Source organism: Festucalex cinctus, chromosome 20 (genome assembly GCF_051991245.1).
Source record: "Festucalex cinctus isolate MCC-2025b chromosome 20, RoL_Fcin_1.0, whole genome shotgun sequence".
In the NCBI taxonomy this organism is placed as follows: Eukaryota; Metazoa; Chordata; class Actinopteri; order Syngnathiformes; family Syngnathidae; genus Festucalex; species Festucalex cinctus.
Window position 1 is genome coordinate 3,773,274 of NC_135430.1, and position 24,240 is coordinate 3,797,513.

General features: G+C 41.3%; 1 protein-coding gene across 1 annotated transcript in view; it reads right to left on the reverse strand.

Annotated features, from left to right (window-relative positions):
- The window catches only part of cdk13 (cyclin dependent kinase 13), a 75,681-nt gene extending 51,845 nt beyond the window's left edge, over window positions 1-23,836 (reverse strand). The window contains exons 1-2 of the mRNA XM_077508740.1: window positions 21,896-23,836; window positions 20,720-21,280 (exon numbers count right to left, since the gene is read on the reverse strand). Coding sequence (XP_077364866.1) covers window positions 20,720-21,280; window positions 21,896-22,974 — 1,640 coding nt within the window. The 5' untranslated portion in view covers window positions 22,975-23,836. The remainder of the gene's footprint in view (window positions 1-20,719; window positions 21,281-21,895) is intronic.
- Window positions 23,837-24,240: the final 404 nt, after the last annotated feature.

The following is a 24,240-nucleotide window of genomic DNA, read 5'->3' on the forward strand; positions in this document are numbered from 1 at the left end:
GCATTTTACTTGGCAAACAATGCATCGCCATGAAACGGTGTGGGACAAAATAAATAACTTTCGATAACTTTGTATCTTAAACATCTTAAGATGAAGCACACCAAGTTTGAAGACAGTCGGATAAATTTTGTAGGAGGAATTCGTTAAAATATGACCCCTAAAAAAGGCCACAAAAAATGGCTACAAATCCCAACGTAAATCAAAATGGCGGACTTCCTGTTTGTTTTGGAAGATGGTTCCAAGAGACTATTTTGTACATCGTGGGCTCTTATGTATGCCTCTAAATTATCATAGCGCTAGGTGAAACGTACAACCGGGAATGCTTCGTTAAAGAGGAGTTTTTTACCTCAAAATGTGATGACCGGCCCTTACGGGACTTCCTGTTGGGTTTAGCACATGGCACCAATAGACTTTTTTGTACATTGTGGGCTGTTAAATTTGTCTCCAAATTTTCGTAGCTCGAGCTGCTTCGTATAACTGTGAATGCTTCATTAAGAGGGAATTTTTTCCTTTGCAAACTGTGCATGCCACGGCAATAGCGTGCGACGAAATAAAAAGCTTTCAATAACTTTTCATCTTCAACATTTTAAGATGAATCACACCAAGTTTGGAGATGATCGGATAAACTCTGTAGGAGGAGTTCGTTAAAATAAGACCCCTATGAAATGGCCCAAAAAATGGCAACACGTTCCAAAGTAAATCAAAATGGCGGACTTCCTGTTCGGTTTAGCATATGGTTCAAAAAGAGTTTTTTGTACCTTGAGGGCTGTTACATATGTCTTCAAATGTTGGTAACTCTAGGTGAAATGTACAGCCGGGAATGCTTCATTAAATAAGAATTTTGAAACACAAAATTTGATGCCTCGCCTCTGGCGGACTTCCTGTTAGGTTTAGCATATGGTTCAAAAAGAGTTTTTTGTAGATCATAGTCTGTTACATATGTGTACCAATTTTCGTGGCTCTCAATTAAACGTACCACGGCAATGCTTTGTTAAGTAAGAATTTTGAAACTGTAAATTTGATGCCCCGCCACCGTCATATAGTATGTCAAAAACTTTAGATTTTTTACCATGATGTTGTCCCAGGTGTTGAGATGGTACAGCCCAAGTTTGAAGTCAATCGGGTTAACCGTGTAGGAGAAGCGGGCAAAAGTATGACCCCTGTAAATGTGCAAAAATGGGCCAAAATTGGACATTCAAATACTCATACCTCACTTCCTGTCTATTTTAGGGTACACATATCAAAGAGGTTTTTGTTCATCTGGATGTGCTACAGGTGCCACACAATTTTCGTAGCCATAGGACAATCGTAGCGGGACAGGGATCCGTTAAACCTATGTAGGTGGCGCTACAGAGCCATTTTTCATGTATCATGTATGGCGACTTTAAAATATCAAATTTTTCGCCAGGCCCGATCTCCGTGTAAAGTTTGGTGAGTTTTCGTTCATGTTTAGTGCCTCAAAAATGTGGTTGTTTGCGGAAAAGAATAATAACAAAGAAAAAGAAGAAGAAGAATAATAATAAGAATTCCTTCAGGAACAATAGGGACCTCGCAGCGGTCGCTGCTCGGGCCCTAATAATAATAATCCGATCGAAAAACAATAGGGACCTCGCAGCGGTAGCTGCTCGGGCCCTAATAATAATAATAATAATAATTTTTACAAAAACAATAGGGACCTCGCAGCGGTCGCTGCTCGGGCCCTAATAATAATAATAATAATAATAATTTTTACAAAAACAATAGGGACCTCGCAGCGGTCGCTGCTCGGGCCCTAATAATAATTTTTACAAAAACAATAGGGACCTCGCAGCGGTCGCTGCTCGGGCCCTAACTAGAGCTGCGAGCAGCTATAAAGGGCCCTCGCAACCTGGGCCACGTTGGGGTACTTGCACGTCGGGGTACTGGCACGTTGGGGTCTGTCAAATAGGACAAGGACCATCTAAAATGTTTTTGACAAGCTTTGTGTGTGCAAAAGGCCAAAGATGGTGTGCAATTCCCAAAATAAATTCAAAATGGCGGACTTCCTTTTAGGTTTAGCATACGGCTACAGAATACTTTTTGTAGGTCTTAAGCTAATAGGTATGCCTCCCAGTTTTCACAAATCTAGGTCAAGTCATCTTTAGTTGTGTATCGCTTGAATCATACAATTGGAAATGCTCCATAAAAATGCATAGAGGGCGCTATTGAGCACAACGTTGGGTTACTTGCACGTCAGGGTACTGGCACGTTGGGGTACTGTTACATGGAACAAGGACCATTTAAAATGTTAGTTTTTTCCATGCCTTGTCTGTGCAAAGTTTAATGAAAAAGGCCAAAAATGATGTATAATTCCCAAAAAAAATCAAAATAGCGGACTTCCTCTTTGGTTTGGCAAATGGCTACATAATACTTTTTTGTAGGTCTAGCATAATCATACAATCGGAAATGCTTCATAAAAATGTTTAGAGGGCGCTATTTATTGCAAATTGCACAATAAATCTCTGAAAATTCATGTTCATGACAAGTCTGATGTGTTTGCAAAGTTTCATGAGTTTTCATGTGTATAAAAAAAAAGCAGCACTTGACAAACAATGCATTGCTATGGCAACAGCGTGTTACAAAATAAAAAACATTCGATTACTTTGCATCTTAAACATCTTAAGATGAAACACACCAAGTTTGAAGACAGTCGGATACATTTTGTAGGAGGGGTTTGTTAAAATATGAACCCTGAAAAAGGCCACAAAAAATGGCAACAAATCCCATCATAAATCAAAATGGCAGACTTCCTGTTTGGTTTAGCACATGGTTCCAAGAGACTTTTTTTTGTACATCATGGGCTCTTATGTATGCCTGCAAATTATCATAGCGCTAGGTGAAACGTACAACCGGGATTGCTTCGTTAAAGAGGAGTTTTTTAGCTCAAAATGTGATGCCCGGCCCCTGGGGGACTTCCTGTTGGGTTTAGCACATGGCACCAAGAGACTTTTTTGTACATCCTGGGCTGTTACATATGTCTACAATTTTTCGTCGCTCTAGCTGCTTCGTACAACTGGGAATGCTTCATTAAGAAGGATTTTTTTCCTTTGCAAAAAGTGCATGCCACGACAACAGCGTGTGATGAAATAAAAAACTTTCAATAACTTTTCATTTTCAACATCTTAAGATGAATCACACCAAGTTTGAAGATGATCGGATAAACTCTGTAGGAGGAGTTTGTTAAAATATGACCCCTATGAAATGGCCAAAAAAAATGGCAACACATTCCAAAGTAAATCAAAATGGCGGACGCCATGTTAGGTTTAGCATATGGTTCAAAAAGAGTTTTTTGTACCTCGAGGGCTGTTATATACCTCTACAAATGTTGGTAACTCTAGGTGAAACGTACAGCCGGGTATGCTTTGTTAAAGAGGAGTTTTTTAGCTCAAAATGTGATGCCCGGCCCCTGGGGGACTTCCTGTTGGGTTTAGCACAGGGCACCAAGAGACTTTTTTGTACATCTTGGGCTGTTACATATGTCTACAAATTTTCGTAGCTCTAGCTGCTTCGTACAAATGGGAATGCTTCTTTAAGGATATTTTTTTTCCTTTAAAAACAGTGCATGCCATGACAACAGCGTGCGACGAAATACAAAGCTTTCAATAACTTTTCATCTTCAACATCTTAAGATGAATCACACCAAGTTTGAAGATGATCGGATAAACACTGTAGGAGGAGTTCGTTAAAATAAGACCCCAATGAAATGGCCAAAAAAATGGCAACACGTTCCAAAATAAATCAAAATGGTGGACTTCCTGTTAGGTTTAGCATATGGTTCAAAAAGAGTTTTTTGTAGGTCATAGCCTGTTACATATGTGTACCAATTTTCGTAGCTCTAGATTAAACGTACAACCGGCAATGCTTCGTGAAGTAAGAATTTTTAAACTCTAAATTTGATGCCCCGCCGCCGTCATATAGTATATCAAAAACTTTTCATTTTTCACAATGATGTTGTCCCAGGTGTTGAGATGGTACATCCCAAGTTTGAAGTCAATCGGGTTAACCGTGTAGGAGAAGCGGGCAAAAGTATGACCCCTGTAAATGTGCAAAAATTGGCAAAAATTGGACATTTAAATACTCATACCTCACTTTATGTCTATTTTAGGGTACACACTTCAAAGAGGTTTTTGTTCATTGGGATGTGCTACAGGTGCCACACAATTTTCATAGCCGTCGGACAATCGTAGCGGGACAGGGATCCGTTTAACCTATGTAGGGGGCGCTAAGGAGCCATTTTTCTGTTATCATGTATGGCGACTTTAAAATATCAAATTTTTTGCCAGGCCTGATGTGCGTGTAAAGTTTGGTGAGTTTTCGGTCACGTTCAGTGTCTCAAAAATGTGATTGTTTGCGGAGAAGAATAATAAGAACTAGAGCTGCGAGCAGCTATAAAGGGCCCTCGCAACCCGTGCCACGTTGGGGTATTTGCACGTCGGGGTACTGGCACGTTAGGGTACTGTTTCATAAGAAACCGTCTAAATTGTAAATGTTTTGCCATGCTTTTTGTGTTTGTTCACATTGCTATGGAATGCTTTGTCGAGGTATTCGGCTGATAGGTATGCCTCCCAATATTCACACATCTAGCTGAATCATATAAAAAAAAAAATTCTTTGCAAACAATGCATCGCTACAGCAAAGGCGTGCCACGTTGGGGTACTTGCACGTCGGGGTACTGGCACGTTGGGGTACTGTCAAATAGGACAAGGACCATCTAAAATGTTTTTGACAAGCTTTGTGTGTGCAAAAGGCCAAAGATGGTGTGCAATTCCCAAAATAAATTCAAAATGGCGGACTTCCTTTTAGGTTTAGCATACGGCTACAGAATACTTTTTGTAGGTCTTAAGCTAATAGGTATGCCTCCCAGTTTTCACAAATCTAGGTCAAGTCATCTTTAGTTGTGTATCGCTTGAATCATACAATTGGAAATGCTCCATAAAAATGCATAGAGGGCGCTATTGAGCACAACGTTGGGTTACTTGCACGTCAGGGTACTGGCACGTTGGGGTACTGTTACATGGAACAAGGACCATTTAAAATGTTAGTTTTTTCCATGCCTTGTCTGTGCAAAGTTTAATGAAAAAGGCCAAAAATGATGTATAATTCCCAAAAAAAATCAAAATAGCGGACTTCCTCTTTGGTTTGGCAAATGGCTACATAATACTTTTTTGTAGGTCTAGCATAATCATACAATCGGAAATGCTTCATAAAAATGTTTAGAGGGCGCTATTTATTGCAAATTGCACAATAAATCTCTGAAAATTCATGTTCATGACAAGTCTGATGTGTTTGCAAAGTTTCATGAGTTTTCATGTGTATAAAAAAAAAGCAGCACTTGACAAACAATGCATTGCTATGGCAACAGCGTGTTACAAAATAAAAAACATTCGATTACTTTGCATCTTAAACATCTTAAGATGAAACACACCAAGTTTGAAGACAGTCGGATACATTTTGTAGGAGGGGTTTGTTAAAATATGAACCCTGAAAAAGGCCACAAAAAATGGCAACAAATCCCATCATAAATCAAAATGGCAGACTTCCTGTTTGGTTTAGCACATGGTTCCAAGAGACTTTTTTTTGTACATCATGGGCTCTTATGTATGCCTGCAAATTATCATAGCGCTAGGTGAAACGTACAACCGGGATTGCTTCGTTAAAGAGGAGTTTTTTAGCTCAAAATGTGATGCCCGGCCCCTGGGGGACTTCCTGTTGGGTTTAGCACATGGCACCAAGAGACTTTTTTGTACATCCTGGGCTGTTACATATGTCTACAATTTTTCGTCGCTCTAGCTGCTTCGTACAACTGGGAATGCTTCATTAAGAAGGATTTTTTTCCTTTGCAAAAAGTGCATGCCACGACAACAGCGTGTGATGAAATAAAAAACTTTCAATAACTTTTCATTTTCAACATCTTAAGATGAATCACACCAAGTTTGAAGATGATCGGATAAACTCTGTAGGAGGAGTTTGTTAAAATATGACCCCTATGAAATGGCCAAAAAAAATGGCAACACATTCCAAAGTAAATCAAAATGGCGGACGCCCTGTTAGGTTTAGCATATGGTTCAAAAAGAGTTTTTTGTACCTCGAGGGCTGTTATATACCTCTACAAATGTTGGTAACTCTAGGTGAAACGTACAGCCGGGTATGCTTTGTTAAAGAGGAGTTTTTTAGCTCAAAATGTGATGCCCGGCCCCTGGGGGACTTCCTGTTGGGTTTAGCACAGGGCACCAAGAGACTTTTTTGTACATCTTGGGCTGTTACATATGTCTACAAATTTTCGTAGCTCTAGCTGCTTCGTACAAATGGGAATGCTTCTTTAAGGATATTTTTTTTCCTTTAAAAACAGTGCATGCCATGACAACAGCGTGCGACGAAATACAAAGCTTTCAATAACTTTTCATCTTCAACATCTTAAGATGAATCACACCAAGTTTGAAGATGATCGGATAAACACTGTAGGAGGAGTTCGTTAAAATAAGACCCCAATGAAATGGCCAAAAAAATGGCAACACGTTCCAAAATAAATCAAAATGGTGGACTTCCTGTTAGGTTTAGCATATGGTTCAAAAAGAGTTTTTTGTAGGTCATAGCCTGTTACATATGTGTACCAATTTTCGTAGCTCTAGATTAAACGTACAACCGGCAATGCTTCGTGAAGTAAGAATTTTTAAACTCTAAATTTGATGCCCCGCCGCCGTCATATAGTATATCAAAAACTTTTCATTTTTCACAATGATGTTGTCCCAGGTGTTGAGATGGTACATCCCAAGTTTGAAGTCAATCGGGTTAACCGTGTAGGAGAAGCGGGCAAAAGTATGACCCCTGTAAATGTGCAAAAATTGGCAAAAATTGGACATTTAAATACTCATACCTCACTTTATGTCTATTTTAGGGTACACACTTCAAAGAGGTTTTTGTTCATTGGGATGTGCTACAGGTGCCACACAATTTTCATAGCCGTCGGACAATCGTAGCGGGACAGGGATCCGTTTAACCTATGTAGGTGGCGCTACAGAGCCATTTTTCATGTATCATGTATGGCGACTTTAAAATATCAAATTTTTCGCCAGGCCCGATCTCCGTGTAAAGTTTGGTGAGTTTTCGTTCATGTTTAGTGCCTCAAAAATGTGGTTGTTTGCGGAAAAGAATAATAACAAAGAAAAAGAAGAAGAAGAATAATAATAAGAATTCCTTCAGGAACAATAGGGACCTCGCAGCGGTCGCTGCTCGGGCCCTAATAATAATAATCCGATCGAAAAACAATAGGGACCTCGCAGCGGTAGCTGCTCGGGCCCTAATAATAATAATAATAATAATTTTTACAAAAACAATAGGGACCTCGCAGCGGTCGCTGCTCGGGCCCTAATAATAATAATAATAATAATAATTTTTACAAAAACAATAGGGACCTCGCAGCGGTCGCTGCTCGGGCCCTAATAATAATTTTTACAAAAACAATAGGGACCTCGCAGCGGTCGCTGCTCGGGCCCTAACTAGAGCTGCGAGCAGCTATAAAGGGCCCTCGCAACCTGGGCCACGTTGGGGTACTTGCACGTCGGGGTACTGGCACGTTGGGGTCTGTCAAATAGGACAAGGACCATCTAAAATGTTTTTGACAAGCTTTGTGTGTGCAAAAGGCCAAAGATGGTGTGCAATTCCCAAAATAAATTCAAAATGGCGGACTTCCTTTTAGGTTTAGCATACGGCTACAGAATACTTTTTGTAGGTCTTAAGCTAATAGGTATGCCTCCCAGTTTTCACAAATCTAGGTCAAGTCATCTTTAGTTGTGTATCGCTTGAATCATACAATTGGAAATGCTCCATAAAAATGCATAGAGGGCGCTATTGAGCACAACGTTGGGTTACTTGCACGTCAGGGTACTGGCACGTTGGGGTACTGTTACATGGAACAAGGACCATTTAAAATGTTAGTTTTTTCCATGCCTTGTCTGTGCAAAGTTTAATGAAAAAGGCCAAAAATGATGTATAATTCCCAAAAAAAATCAAAATAGCGGACTTCCTCTTTGGTTTGGCAAATGGCTACATAATACTTTTTTGTAGGTCTAGCATAATCATACAATCGGAAATGCTTCATAAAAATGTTTAGAGGGCGCTATTTATTGCAAATTGCACAATAAATCTCTGAAAATTCATGTTCATGACAAGTCTGATGTGTTTGCAAAGTTTCATGAGTTTTCATGTGTATAAAAAAAAAGCAGCACTTGACAAACAATGCATTGCTATGGCAACAGCGTGTTACAAAATAAAAAACATTCGATTACTTTGCATCTTAAACATCTTAAGATGAAACACACCAAGTTTGAAGACAGTCGGATACATTTTGTAGGAGGGGTTTGTTAAAATATGAACCCTGAAAAAGGCCACAAAAAATGGCAACAAATCCCATCATAAATCAAAATGGCAGACTTCCTGTTTGGTTTAGCACATGGTTCCAAGAGACTTTTTTTTGTACATCATGGGCTCTTATGTATGCCTGCAAATTATCATAGCGCTAGGTGAAACGTACAACCGGGATTGCTTCGTTAAAGAGGAGTTTTTTAGCTCAAAATGTGATGCCCGGCCCCTGGGGGACTTCCTGTTGGGTTTAGCACATGGCACCAAGAGACTTTTTTGTACATCCTGGGCTGTTACATATGTCTACAATTTTTCGTCGCTCTAGCTGCTTCGTACAACTGGGAATGCTTCATTAAGAAGGATTTTTTTCCTTTGCAAAAAGTGCATGCCACGACAACAGCGTGTGATGAAATAAAAAACTTTCAATAACTTTTCATTTTCAACATCTTAAGATGAATCACACCAAGTTTGAAGATGATCGGATAAACTCTGTAGGAGGAGTTTGTTAAAATATGACCCCTATGAAATGGCCAAAAAAAATGGCAACACATTCCAAAGTAAATCAAAATGGCGGACGCCATGTTAGGTTTAGCATATGGTTCAAAAAGAGTTTTTTGTACCTCGAGGGCTGTTATATACCTCTACAAATGTTGGTAACTCTAGGTGAAACGTACAGCCGGGTATGCTTTGTTAAAGAGGAGTTTTTTAGCTCAAAATGTGATGCCCGGCCCCTGGGGGACTTCCTGTTGGGTTTAGCACAGGGCACCAAGAGACTTTTTTGTACATCTTGGGCTGTTACATATGTCTACAAATTTTCGTAGCTCTAGCTGCTTCGTACAAATGGGAATGCTTCTTTAAGGATATTTTTTTTCCTTTAAAAACAGTGCATGCCATGACAACAGCGTGCGACGAAATACAAAGCTTTCAATAACTTTTCATCTTCAACATCTTAAGATGAATCACACCAAGTTTGAAGATGATCGGATAAACACTGTAGGAGGAGTTCGTTAAAATAAGACCCCAATGAAATGGCCAAAAAAATGGCAACACGTTCCAAAATAAATCAAAATGGTGGACTTCCTGTTAGGTTTAGCATATGGTTCAAAAAGAGTTTTTTGTAGGTCATAGCCTGTTACATATGTGTACCAATTTTCGTAGCTCTAGATTAAACGTACAACCGGCAATGCTTCGTGAAGTAAGAATTTTTAAACTCTAAATTTGATGCCCCGCCGCCGTCATATAGTATATCAAAAACTTTTCATTTTTCACAATGATGTTGTCCCAGGTGTTGAGATGGTACATCCCAAGTTTGAAGTCAATCGGGTTAACCGTGTAGGAGAAGCGGGCAAAAGTATGACCCCTGTAAATGTGCAAAAATTGGCAAAAATTGGACATTTAAATACTCATACCTCACTTTATGTCTATTTTAGGGTACACACTTCAAAGAGGTTTTTGTTCATTGGGATGTGCTACAGGTGCCACACAATTTTCATAGCCGTCGGACAATCGTAGCGGGACAGGGATCCGTTTAACCTATGTAGGGGGCGCTAAGGAGCCATTTTTCTGTTATCATGTATGGCGACTTTAAAATATCAAATTTTTTGCCAGGCCTGATGTGCGTGTAAAGTTTGGTGAGTTTTCGGTCACGTTCAGTGTCTCAAAAATGTGATTGTTTGCGGAGAAGAATAATAAGAACTAGAGCTGCGAGCAGCTATAAAGGGCCCTCGCAACCCGTGCCACGTTGGGGTATTTGCACGTCGGGGTACTGGCACGTTAGGGTACTGTTTCATAAGAAACCGTCTAAATTGTAAATGTTTTGCCATGCTTTTTGTGTTTGTTCACATTGCTATGGAATGCTTTGTCGAGGTATTCGGCTGATAGGTATGCCTCCCAATATTCACACATCTAGCTGAATCATATAAAAAAAAAAATTCTTTGCAAACAATGCATCGCTACAGCAAAGGCGTGCCACGTTGGGGTACTTGCACGTCGGGGTACTGGCACGTTGGGGTACTGTCAAATAGGACAAGGACCATCTAAAATGTTTTTGACAAGCCTTGTGTGTGCAAAGTTTAATCAAAACGCAAAATATGGTGCGCAATTCCCAAAATAAATTCAAAATGGCGGACTTCCTTTTAGGTTTAGCATACGGCTACAGAATACTTTTTGTAGGTCTTAAGCTAATAGGTATGCCTCCCAGTTTTCACAAATCTAGGTCAAGTCATCTTTAGTTGTGTATCGCTTGAATCATACAATTGGAAATGCTCCATAAAAATGCATAGAGGGCGCTATTGAGCACAACGTTGGGTTACTTGCACGTCAGGGTACTGGCACGTTGGGGTACTGTTACATGGAACAAGGACCATTTAAAATGTTAGTTTTTTCCATGCCTTGTCTGTGCAAAGTTTAATGAAGAAGGCCAAAAATTATGTATAATTCCCAAAATAAAATAAAAATAGCGGACTTCCTCTTTAGTTTGGCAAATGGCTACATAATACTTTTTTGTAGGTCTAGCATAATCATACAATCGGAAATGCTTCATAAAAATGTCTAGAGGGCGCTATTTATTGCAAATTGCACAATAAATCTCTGAAAATTCATGTTCATGACAAGTCTGATGTGTTTGCAAAGTTTCATGAGTTTTCATGTGTATAAAAAAAAAAAAAAGCAGCACTTGACAACTGTTACATGGAACAAGGACCATTTAAAATGTTATTTTTTTCCATGCCTTGTCTGTGCAAAGTTGAATGAAAAAGGCCAAAAATGATGTATAATTCCCAAAATAAAATCAAAATAGCGGACTTCCTCTTTGGTTTGGCAAATGGCTACATAATACTTTTTTGTAGGTCTAGCATAATCATACAATCGGAAATGCTTCATAAAAAGGTCTAGAGGGCGCTATTTATTGCAAATTGCACAATAAATCTCTGAAAATTCATGTTCATGACAAGTCTGATGTGTTTGCAAAGTTCCATGAGTTTTCATGTGTATAAAAAAAAAAAAAAGCAGCACTTGACAAACAATGCATTGCTATGGCAACAGCGCGTTACAAAATAAAAAACTTTCGATTACTTTGCATCTTAAACATCTTAAGATGAAACACACCAAGTTTGAAGACAGTCGGATAAATTTTGTAGGAGGGGTTCGTTAAAATATGACCCCTGAAAGTTTTTCCTTGCCCGGTTGGAGGGTTAGATCAGGGGATGTCGCAACTTGTTTGTGGTTAAGTGCTACAGAAGTAAATGTGTCTTAACAACCTCATGATTGAATGTGTTTTCAATTCTCTAGGATGTGATTGGATTGTATCAATTAAATGTTCTTATAACTGATTCAGTGAGTAGTAAAAATAGTGTGTCAAGTATAATGACATGAAATATAAGGAATACAAAAAACAAAACAAGAACCCTCTAAATTACACATTTTGTTCCAGGCTTTATGTGCGTGCATAGTTTGAGTATACACCTAGGTTTAGGCCAGGAGTGTTCAAACCTTTTGCAAAGAGTATGGTAAGGTGAAAATGTGTGGGGCCTAATCAACCATTTAGTTTAGCCTGACATAATTTTTTTACATGCATATGTAAATATATATATGTGGACAAATGTGTACATATGTCTACAAATTTTTGTAGCTCGAGCTGCTTCGTCCAACTGGGAACGCTGCATTAAGAAGGATTTTTTTTTCCTTTGCCAACAGTGCATGCCACGACAACAGCGTGCGACGAAATAAAAAGCTTTCAATAACTTTTCATCGTCAACATCTTAAGATGAATCACACCAAGTTTGAAGATGATCGGATAAACTCTGTAAGAGGAGTTCGTTAAAATAAGACCCCTATGAAATGGCCAAAAAAATGGCAACATGTTCCAAAGTAAATCAAAATGGCAGACTTCCTGTTAGGTTTAGCATATGGTTCAAAAAGAGTTTTTTGTACCTCGAGGGCTGTTACATATGTCTTCAAATTTTGGTCACTCTAGGTGAAACGTACAGCCGGAAATGCTTCATTAAGTAAAAATTTTGAAATGCAAAATTTGATGCCCTGCCTCTGGCGGACTTCCTGTTAGGTTTAGCATATGGCACCAACAGGCTTTTTTGTAGATCATAGTCTGTTACATATGTGTACCAATTTTCGTAGCTCTAGATTAAACGTATAACCGGCAATACTTCAGATGAAACATGCCAAAGAATGAAGACAATCTGATAAGTTTTGTAGAAAATATGAGGCCTATAAAAGGCCCCCAAAAAATGGCTACAAATAGCAAAGTAAATCAAAATGCCGGACTTCCTGTTTGGCTTAGCATATGGTTCTAAAAGACTTTTTTGTACATCGTGGGCTCTTATGTATGCCTCCAAATTATCATAGCGCTAGGTGAAAGGTACAACCGGGAATGCTTCGTTAAAGAGGAGTTTTTTAGCTCAACAAGTGATGCCCGGCCCTTGCGGGACTTCCTGTTGGGTTTAGCACAAAGCAGCAAGAGACTTTTTTGTACATCGTGGGCTGCCTGTTACATATGTCTACAAATTTTCGTAGCTCTAGCTGCTTCGTACAACTGAGAATTCTTCATTAAGAAGAATTTTTTTCCTTTGCAAACAAGTGCATGCCACGACAACAGCGTGCAGCGAAATAAAAAGCTTTCAATAACTTTTCATCTTCAACATCTTAAGATGAATCACACCAAGTTTGAAGATGATCGGATAAACTCTGTAAGAGGAGTTCGTTAAAATAGGACCCCTATGAAATGGCCAAAAAAATGGGAACACGTTCCAAAGTAAATCAAAATGGTGGACTTTCTGTTAGGTTTAGCATATGGTTCAAAAAGAGTTTTTTGTACCTTGAGGGCTGTTACATATGTCTTTAAATTTTGGTAACTCTAGGTGAAACGTACAGCCGGGAATGCTTCATTAAGTAAGAATTTTGAAACTCAAAATTTGATGCCCCGCCTCTGGCGGACTTCCTGTTGGGTTTAGCATATGGCACCAACAGACTTTTTTGTAGGTCATAGTCTGTTACATATGTGTACCAATTTTCGTAGCTCTAGGTTAAACATACAACCGGCAATACTACGTTTAGTAAGAGTTTTGAAACTCTGAAACTTTGAAACTTTTGAAAATTTGATGCCCCACCGCCGTCATATAGTATGTCGAAAACTTTAGATTTTTTACCATGGTGTTGTCTAGAGGTGTGCAAAATTTCCGATTCTTAGATTATTCACGATTCGGCCGTGGAACAATCGAGAACGATTCACAAAAGTCCAAATTCCGATTATATAAATATGCCAAGGGAACCGAAACTAAAAGTGGACCGGAGCGGAAAGTACGCGGAACTGAAACGCAGTAGCGCGCGCGGTCTTCGGGACGCTTAATGGGACGGACCGAGAGTACACATCCACAACTCACGCCTCGACATTCAAAACAACAACAAGCATGGCTGAGCTGACCAACCCACCTCTTCGTGAGATCAGACCTGCTCCGAAAAGGCAAACAACTTCAGGCGGAAGTATCAGCTAGCTGGCTGCAGTGCGTCGGTTAGCGTTCTACAGGGCGCCGCGCAGTGATACGAACGAACGAACAGAAAAGTAGTGGCTGGCGGTAATGGCGTCTGACTTTATTCAGAAAAGAGTATTGTGGTGGAAATGTATCACGCTTTTGAAAACAAATAGTTTTTAGAAGAAAAAGGCTTTATTTCCGAGACCCCAGCCAGCTTGCTGGACTATTTTCCTCTCGTCCAACGTCGAACATGAACGCGTGTCACCGAACGCTGTCAGAAAGAAGTCAGTGCTGATCGCACACACGGGAGGTGAGGATCAAATTGAGATTCATGTTAAAAAAGCCGAACGATCCCTTTAATGTTTACACGTTCATGTTTACACAAGTTAAAAAGCAGAAAAGCACTTGAGGGTTTTTTTTTTGTACCTCTGAGAAACTTTAATGTTTACATGTTCATCTTTACACAACTTAAAAAGCAGGAAAGCACTTTTTTTTTTTAGGCATTTGTATTGAAGTAGTAGTTCACATTGTCTTTCATTTATATCTCAGTGCACTTTTGAGTGGATAAAAATAATATATTTTTGCTCAATGCTATGTTTTATTCTGTTGAAGACTGAATATACTTAAAAGCTGTTGTTACAGAATGAGGACTTGAGTATTTTATTTACTGTTTTGAACTGTTAACTTGATACTGAAATAGTAGTTTATTTAGGCCTGAGAGGACTTTTGTACTATTTTTGTAACTAATGTACGAAACATTAAAAGCACCAAAATACATTGTTTTTTTTCTGCTGCCTGGGGGGAAATCAATAATCGTTTTATAATCGAATCGTAGCCTCTGAATCGTAATCGCAATCGAATCGTGAGGTGCCCCAAGATTCCCACCTCTAGTGTTGTCCCAGGTCTTGAGATGGTACATCCCAAGTTTGAAGTCAATTGGATTAACCGTGTAGGAGAAGCAGGCAAAAGTATGACCCCTGTAAATGTGCAAAAATTGGCCAAAATTGGCCATTTAAATACTCATATCTCACTTCCTGTCTATTTTAGGGTACACACATCAAAGAGGTTTTTGTTCATCTGGATGTGCTACAGGTGCCACACAATTTTCATAGCCGTCGGACAATCGTAGCGGGCCAGGGATCTGTTTAACCTATGTAGGTGGCGCTATGGAGCCATTTTTCTGTTATCACCTATGGCGACTTTAAAATATCAAATTTTTCGCCAGGCCTGACGTGTGTGTAAAGTTTGGTGAGTTTTCGTTCACGTTTAGTGTTTCAAAAATGTGATTGTTTGCGGAAAAGAATAATAACAAATAAAAAGAAGAATAATAAGAATTCCTTGAAAAACAATAGGGACCTCGCAGCGGTCGCTGCTCGGGCCCTAATAATAATAAGAAGAATTCCTACAAAAACAATAGGGCCTCGCAGCGGCACCGCCGCCGCCGCTGCTCGGGCCCTAATAAGAATTCCTTCAGGAACAATAGGGACCTCGCAGCGGTCGCTGCTCGGGCCCTAATAATAAGAATTCCTACAAAAACAATAGGGCCTCGCAGCGGCACCGCCGCCGCCGCTGCTCGGGCCCTAATAATAAGTAGAATTCCTACAAAAACAATAGGGCCTCGCAGCGGCACCGCCGCCGCCGCTGCTCGGGCCCTAATAATTCTTACAAAAACAAGAGGGACCTCGCAGCGGTCGCTGCTCGGGCCCTAATAATAATAATAATAATAATAATAATTTTTACAAAAACAATAGGGACCTCGCAGCGGTCGCTGCTCGGGCCCTAATAATTCTTACAAAAACAAGAGGGACCTCGCAGCGGCCGCTGCTCGGGCCCTAATAATAATAATAATAATAATAATAATAATAATAATTTTTACAAAAACAATAGGGACCTCGCAGCGGCCGCTGCTCGGGCCCTAAAAAGGCTGATAATTTGAAATATAAATATTTACCCTTTAAAAAGACACAAACACAATATGTGCACAGTGTGAAGTATTTCAGAAACATAAAAATTTGAGACATTAAATAAACCTACCGTCCAGCCAAAAGAAATATGAAGCCACCTTATGGAACAATAAATCTATCAAACACATTTTAACCACTTAATATATCAAAAAAAATATTGCCAAAAGTAACCTTCCCTTTTTATCAACAATTTTTCTTTTTCTTTTGCCATCACATTCATTATTGGTTAATGTATGATGTCTTTTTATTTATTTATTTATTTATTTTTTATTAATACGAGACACGATGACCACGGAACCACAGTTTTTTTTTTGTTTTTGTTTTTTGCTGTGGTTCATTTTGAGTTTGATGACGTAATCGCGGCACGTCTCAATTCTCCTATCTGCTTGTCATGCTAGTTGTGTACATTGACAGGGGGGGGAGAGAGACGCATGCGATGTGCTTTTAGCTTAGCTGGTGTGTTGGCTGTGGGACATACCTGTGTGAAGTTTGAATTCATGCATTGGATCGTCACGGGAGTTATTGTTTTGAGTCGCGCGCAGTACCAACACTGGGACATACAAGTGCACCGAGAGGACTCGATAGCCAAGGGAAATACCGAAATGTACGGCACCGGCTTCTGCTACTGTCTGTTGACACTCGCTGTGACGCGCGCGCACACTATCCCGTGCCGTAAGTTCGTCGTTCACCACCCTGCCTGTTTGTTTTTGTCCCGATAGTGTTAGCTTGACATGTTGAGCTCGGGATGTCCGCAGAAAGCAACAACGATAATTCCTCACCCTCCTGTTGTCATATCTCGCGGCAAAACAAGCCGCCGCCGCACGTCACATCTCACTTGCACCGCCCCACGTACCTTAGCTCCCGCCCGCCCAAACTACATTGAACTACAATGCAAACGCACCCCCTCAAATGTCTCCTTCACTTTGGGCACGCAAATAACAGAAACAACGCAACACGCACATTTCTTTTTCTTTCTTTCCTTCTTTCTTTCTACTGAGCAGACACTTCTCGGAATGTAAGGAACGGATTTAAGAATTTTAGACCTAGGATGAAAATATGGCTGTTTTTTAAAGACATTTTAGGCCTAAAATGTAACTTTCTGAATTTTAGACTTTTTTTTTATTTATTTATTTATTTATTTATTTATTTATTTTTTAAAGACTTTTTAAGACCCCGCGGGAACCCTGCCTGCTGAACCTTCTCAACCATTTGGTTTTGTTGCTCATTCAAACAAAGACATGTGAAAGTTTAAGATTTTAGGTACAGTGTTCCCTCGTTTATCGCGGCTATGTGCCAAAATCTACCCGCGATAAAAAAAAATAAAATAAAAGTCCATTAATGACCTATATATAGTATTGCATTTATTATACGTTTTTCGTTTTGGTATGATTTTTACTTTATTATAAATGTTTTTTCATTCATAATATATGTTCCTTTTTTCATTTTAGAGATAGACCGATAATCGTCCGGGCCGATAATCGGGGCCGATATTTGACATATTGGTACATATCGGTATCGACCTGTTTTACTAATCTGACGGCCGATATAAGCGATCCATTTAAAACTCTGTCTTTTCGCTTCGAATGCAGCCCAGAGCGTCTCTGTCTGTTATGGAGTCCAACTCCAGCAACGTAACGCCCATAGCAGCATTTGATTGGTTAGCCGTGCAAGAGCCAGAACCAATCAGTAGTGCATGCCGTGTATCACAGTAGCCGGTCACACACGCACCCACGGACACAACGCGAGACACATGCTTCGAAGGTAAGTTAAAAGAGAAGAGACTCCGCCGAACTTTTCACCATGATAAGCTAAACACATTGAATTATGTTGTGTATTAAATGCACTATATGAATGGAGCTGCATTGCCTTGCATTGAATCCCCGCTAGCTAACAGTGGTGTGTTCAGCTTAGCATGAAGGCTAACACCCAGTAGCTAATTCGCTACTTGAACTACTCGGGGAGGGAATCACATACATTTTCACTTAATTAAGTAAACAATGTTTGTTAGAAAGGTTCCAAATATTAACAGTTATTATTATATTGTCTAGTTCCATGTTAAGAGTAGAGTAACGTCATTATATTTACCTCTCGTGACGCACACATTGCATTCTGGGTCCCGTCCACTACTTGTTGCATAGCGGTTATTATGCAGTTAGATGCCACAGTGACACTAAATAGCGTTTAGTTAATTTATATTGTGTTTATTTGTCGCACTGGTTTGCCATTGTGTGCCTTAAGCTTCGACGTCGATTTGACTGACAGCTCGTTGTGCACCTCGTTAAAGTCCGCTCCGTAACTAATTAAGTGTCTCAAACACCGTTTAACTACACGAACGTGTTCTCTTCCGTATGTTAGGCATTAGTAGAGAAGTGCACTACAGTATAGTGTGCTTATTTGCTCGTTTTGTCTCTCTTTTCACGTCATGTCTGCCGTCAGTTGGGACATTATGCTCTCAATGGGCGCCGCCATTATGTGACATCTACGGCCGTAGTCGGCTGCAATTAATGTTCAGTGATGTAATTTCGTTACGTGCATCATACTTTGAATAATGAGCTCATGTTTGGTGTGTTGTATAACTTTCTCGTGTGTTAGTAACTATTCATGTGGACAGCTAAGATAGTGCTTGTTAATGTGAATTAGCAATGTTGCAGCCCAGTTATTATTGAGACAAGTAAATCTGTGCCATTAAGTGATACAGTACAGTACAGTAGTGAGAGAATAGTGTGCCCATATACACACACGTGTCTATAAGTGTAAAACACATTAAACAGCAGAAACTGGCAGCGGTCCACCGCAACAATGTCTGTTTAACCAAGTTATTCTTACTATTATTATAACCAAGTTATACCTTTTTCTGCGTTGATTGGGGCATCCTAAGTGGCATTAAACTACATGATGAAGTGTGTTGTATCCTGAAACTGTCTTTTGACAGTTCTCTTGTAGAGAGGAGTAGCATGATATTGCTGTTCTCGATTTAAGATCCTAAGCTTACCAATACTGTCTATATGGTAACAATAACAATAATCATAATAAGGTCTACAAGAACTGTATGGTGTTCAGGGATGAATAGTTTTTCTCATGGAATTATTTTTTTTTCTGTAGTAATAAGTAATGCCACAGCTGATGCACATTTTGAATGAAAGGGTTCCTCCTATTACTTCAAAATATAAAAATATAAAATTTATAGAATAAAACTACAAGTATCCCAAATGCTATAAAAGGTAATGTCACGTTGGCCCCCACATTTAACTCCCCCCGCCACCAACGTCTTATTGCAGATGGAAGGATGTAAAATGAAAAGTGCAGTGTGAGAATCCATTGTAAAGAAGAGAGGGTTTGCATATTCAAAAATTTGGTGCCAACATTTTAACTTTTACTGCAAATGAATATCGGCTTCAAATATCGGTTATCTGCCTCCTTGACTACCGATAATCGGTATCGGTATCGGCCCTGAAAAAAGCATATCGGTCTCTCTCTATTTCATTTACATTCATTTTTTACACCAATTATTTTTTTTAATTTATTACAGTATACCACACAGTATATATATTTTTTATTATGTTTTTCGTTTTGTATGATTTTTAGTTTATTCTGAATGCTTTTTCATTCATTCATCATTTGTTTTGTTTTTTAATTTACAGTCAATTTTTTCGATTTTTTCGAGAATCGATTTTGAATTGAATCGTAGAACCAAAAATCGTAATCGAATTGAATCGTGAGACAGCCAAAGATTCCCAGCCCTAGTATTTACTTGTTTAAGTTTCCAGTTCATTTTTTAACACTTACTGATAAACCTTGGGAGCTCCATGAACATTTTATTAGGAATTTAAAAGAATTGTCTAAGATTTAAAAAAAACAAAAAAAACAAAACAAAAACAAAAAAAAAAACTACATTTTCAAAAGTCAGAAAAAATGTTCAATAACATGTTAAGACATTACAACGTAGTCAAGATTGGAATTTGTATTTTCAAAATGAAGTTAATATTACCCCCCCCCCTTTTTTTGTTTTTGTTTTTAAAGGGATAGTTGGGATTTTTGGACCTGAATCTGTATTGCATCCTCACCTCTAGTAGTGTACGATCAGCACTGACTTACCTTGACAGCGTTTCGTGACACGAGTTCTGATCCGCTTTTGGTCGAGAGGAAAGCAGTCCAGCAAGTTGGCTGGGATCACAGAAATAAAGCCTTCTTCTTCTAAATTTGCGTTCAAAATAGTAATAGATTTGCATCACAAGACTTGGCCCTAGAAAAAAAGTCAGACTCCATTACCGCCGGGCACAATTTTTCTGTTCGTTTGTATCAATGCGCGGCGCGCTGCATACAGCTGGTAGACGCACCTTCCACCGTAATTATAGCTTCAAAAAGACAAACAACTTGTTGATTAGTGTGCGTCTATCAGCTGTATGCGGGGCACCACACAGTAATACGAACGAACAGAAAAAGTACTGGAGTAGTACTATGGAGTAATGGAATCAGACTTTTTTTCTAGGGCAAAGTTTTGTGATGCAAATGTATTACTCTTTTGAACACACAGTTTTGTTTTGTTTTTTTAGAAGAAAAACACTATTTCCGTGACCCCAGCCAACTTGCTGGACTACTTTCCTCTTGACCAAAACCAGACTAGAACTCGTGTCACGGAACACTGTCAGTTAAGTCAGTGCTGATCGCACACTACTAGAGGTGAGGATGCAATACAGATTCATGTCCAAAAATCCCAACGATCCCTTTAACTGAAAATGACTATCGGCTCGAAGTACCAGTTTTCAGCCACCTTGACTACTAATAATTGTCATCAGTATTGGCCCTAAAAAAACGAAACAAAACAAAACTTGGGTTTATGTTCATTTAGTAGCCAGTCAAACCTATTTGATGTGGTTGATTTTGAGCAGTACCAACCTGTCTCCTCCTTTGTCAACGTGCTCCAGAAGGCCGATGGGAAGCGGGAGGGCGGGGCCGGCGGAGATGAAGGTGCCGCTGCCGGCTTTGACGAGCCTGCTGCTCGCCATGCCCGCTTTCCTCTTGCCGTCATCTTTGGCCTTGGCGTCTTTGTCGCGACTGGCGTTCCTCTCCGAGCTCGTCTTGGGAGAGCGGAGTGCGCTGGACGTGGGCGTGCGCGGGCCTTTATCCACTGCTGCCGCCGCTGTCGTCGACGGAAGCGCAGGCGGCGAGGGCGGGCGGCCCTTCCTGGCCGTGTGGTTGCTCTTGGGACTGGGCTGGCGAGCAGCGGCGGCGCCAGCTTTTGTCGGCGCCGAAGCAATGCCGGCGTCTTTGGCCTTGGCGGCTGCCTTGGCCTTTTTCTGCTTGCTGAGCTCGGCCGCCAGGCTGCTTTTGAAGGTGAGCGTGCCGGGCGAGAGGCTGGACGGCCGACTACGGGAGCGGGAGTGCCGGTGGCGGCTGCGGGAACGAGACGGCCTGGCGGACGGATACGGGCTCCGGCTGCGAGACCGCGCCGCTCGCCTGCAAAACAAACAGTGAGCGCATTGAGGCAAACAAATGCGCCGGTAGATTAGGCTGCTGTATTCGAGGACGCTCACAAGTCGGACGTTTCCGAGGTCAAACCGGGAAGTGCGGACGCTAACATAGGGCTGCATGTGCAATTAACCGAAATTCAATTACAATTTCAATTATTACACTCCACAATTGCAAAATCAATATAATCGTAAAAATATACCAATTTTTGAGTTGTTTAAATTTATACATTTGCACTTTTTAAATTTCAATATTTTGTTGCACCCAAAAGGAACTTGCATAGTTAGTGTTTCAAAGAATTTTAGCGGTCTTCATAATTTTTTCTGTTTAAACATTTTCTTGTTTTGTACCAAAAAAAAATAAAAAATCATCCTATTGCACATGAAGCAATTTATAAAATTAGTTATATTAAAATAATAATTAAAAAAATGTGCAAATGTATACATTTAAACAACTCAAAAATTAGTATTAATCTTTTTTTATAATTAGGCTGATTTTGTAATTGTGGAGTGTAGTATTCAATGAATTGCACAGTCCTAGATGGAGCAAAAAATAAATAAACCAAATCAATCAATCTGTGGGTCTTGGCCTTGCAGCTCTCACCTGACATCGGGACTGGGGCTGAGGGATTTCCTGTAGGAACTCGGAGATCTCCGCCGTCCCGCATAGGGACTGGCCACGACCTCGCCCTGCTCGTATGGACTGCGTCGTCCGTAGCTGGGAGATCGGCGCCAGTTGGCCGGACTGGCGGGCGATCGCTTCCTCTTGCTGCCCGAGTACGAGCCGGGTGACTTGGCGACGGCGTAGACGTCTGCGTCTCTGCCGTAGTAGCCACCGGACGTAGGAGGAGAGGTTCTTTTGCCGGGGTAAGTGGGACTTCGCCGCGAGATCATCTGGTTGTAAGCGGGCGGCGACTGGTAGCCATATGAGTACGACGTCCCGTAGGGACTTTCGCCTTTGAATCCCGGACTTCTCCTGTAGGTCCTCGGCTCGTCATCGCGATACGATTGTGGAGGAACGTCTCTGTAGGCGGACGGCGGTTCTTTATCCGCTCTGGTTTTACTCCGTTTGGAGTCCCATTTGTCGGCAGACTGAGACGATGCTCTCTTGCCGTTTTTGTCGGCCGTCTTTGCGACATCTCGGTGGTTTTTCGTACCGCTCGGGCTGAGTCCGCCGCGAGTTTTGGAGTTCCGCTCCCGATTAGGACGTTCCTTCTTACGGCCAGCGTCCTTGGCCGCCGGCTTGCTCCCTCGCCCGACGTCCTGGCGGTGGTCCCTCGCCGGACCGTCATACTCACCAAACTCACTCAGTGGGACTGCGGAGACAGGACCAGCACGGTGGTCCGGCTTGGGCGAGGGGCTCCCGGAGAAGCGCTCAGACTGGGAGCTGACATCATCGTACTCCACCAGTGTCCCGAGTTCAGCCACCTTCCCCAAAGTGCCATGTGGGTCGTTGACGGTCGTTTCCGTCGAGGCGGTGTGCCACAAGTCCCTGTCCTTGGCCTGCCGTCGTTTCTTCCGGCGGGACGCCGACGAGCGTCTCTTGTCTCGGTGTCGGTCCCGCTGATGAGCCGCCCCGCTTCCCGGCTTGCTGCCGGCTGTCCGTCTGTCCGGCCGGTTGGCGTTTCTGTGCGCTGAGGGACTCCGGCCGCGGCCATCCCGAAGTGCATCCGAATTGGGCATTTGATCCACACGGTTGGTTGGTTGGTTGGTTTACACCGACGCCAGCCTCGCTGAGAAATCACTCACCTTTAGTAGATACGCCGACGTTTTGCTTCTTGCTGTGTGTTGGAACATAACAACATCGGGCTAGTTAGCATCATAGTTCACGTTCCGACATCAGCAGCTGAACGTTAGCATCACAATGCTAACTTGATTGTGGTTTCCACTCCAGTTCGATGACTACTAACCAAATTGTGTCACAATATGACAATTCGCTACCAGGAGACGGTTAACCGTTAAACTCCTCGGTGTGCATTATTTGGGATTCGCTAGCACATGCTAAATCGATGTAAGCTAGGGTAGCCTCCGGCGGCTAACTGTACCTAGCACAAACCGCATTCGTGGACAAAAAGTGAAGGCCCGAGGCCCATCCAGATTTAAAACTCCAGTTCCGTGGACCCAGCGCGAGCGAGTATTTCCATCCACGGCTTGGCGTTCCAACTCAAAAGCAGACTTTGTCGGCCTCTCGTTTCACAAGTGTCGAAGCGCAACAAGGAAGTGGAGCGCGGACGGCACACAAGCCAGCTAGCAGAGTTAGCCGCTAGCCAGCTGGGAAGCGTTCTTGTCTCTTCTCTCCGCTCTCGGCGAGGACTTCGAAAAGCCGTTAAAAAGTGGCGCGCTCCGTCCTATAATTCGCTGGTAGCGTCGTCGTCGCTGAAGTGGTCCCAGCCACGTTCCTCTCGGCGGCCGAAGCGCGTGATTGGACTCAAGTTGGCAAACGGCGTGAACTTTTGTGGGATGTGTGAGCTGACTGGCTTAGCTTACTGTCGCTGCTTCGACTTCGACACTTGTCGGGCTCCAGGCGAGCTTTCAAACTACAGGCCTCGTGTGCCGGCGTCAGCCAATCACAGGCCAGTGCCTCAAAACGTGCCCTGTGATGTCATCGCCGAGGGAACTCCTGATCTGATGCCCACCAGAATGTCGAACAGGAACGTTTTAACATGTGTTCACGTACTTTCTTCGTACACTATATGCATGTAGTTGACATTAAGAGAAATGGTTTTTTTTTGTTTTTTGTTTTTTACATTTAACTATTACACACAGGTCCTCGCAGTCTGTAGTTCAATATAAGTATAGTACAGATATACAGTATTTGTTAAAAGAAAAAAAACTGGGAAAAGCAGTACCCATTTAACACCCACGCTTGCAATTCCGAGTGATTTGATTTTTTTTTCTTCGTAATGGGTAATTTTCAGCTTTTGTGCATACATGCAAGATGATTGAGTA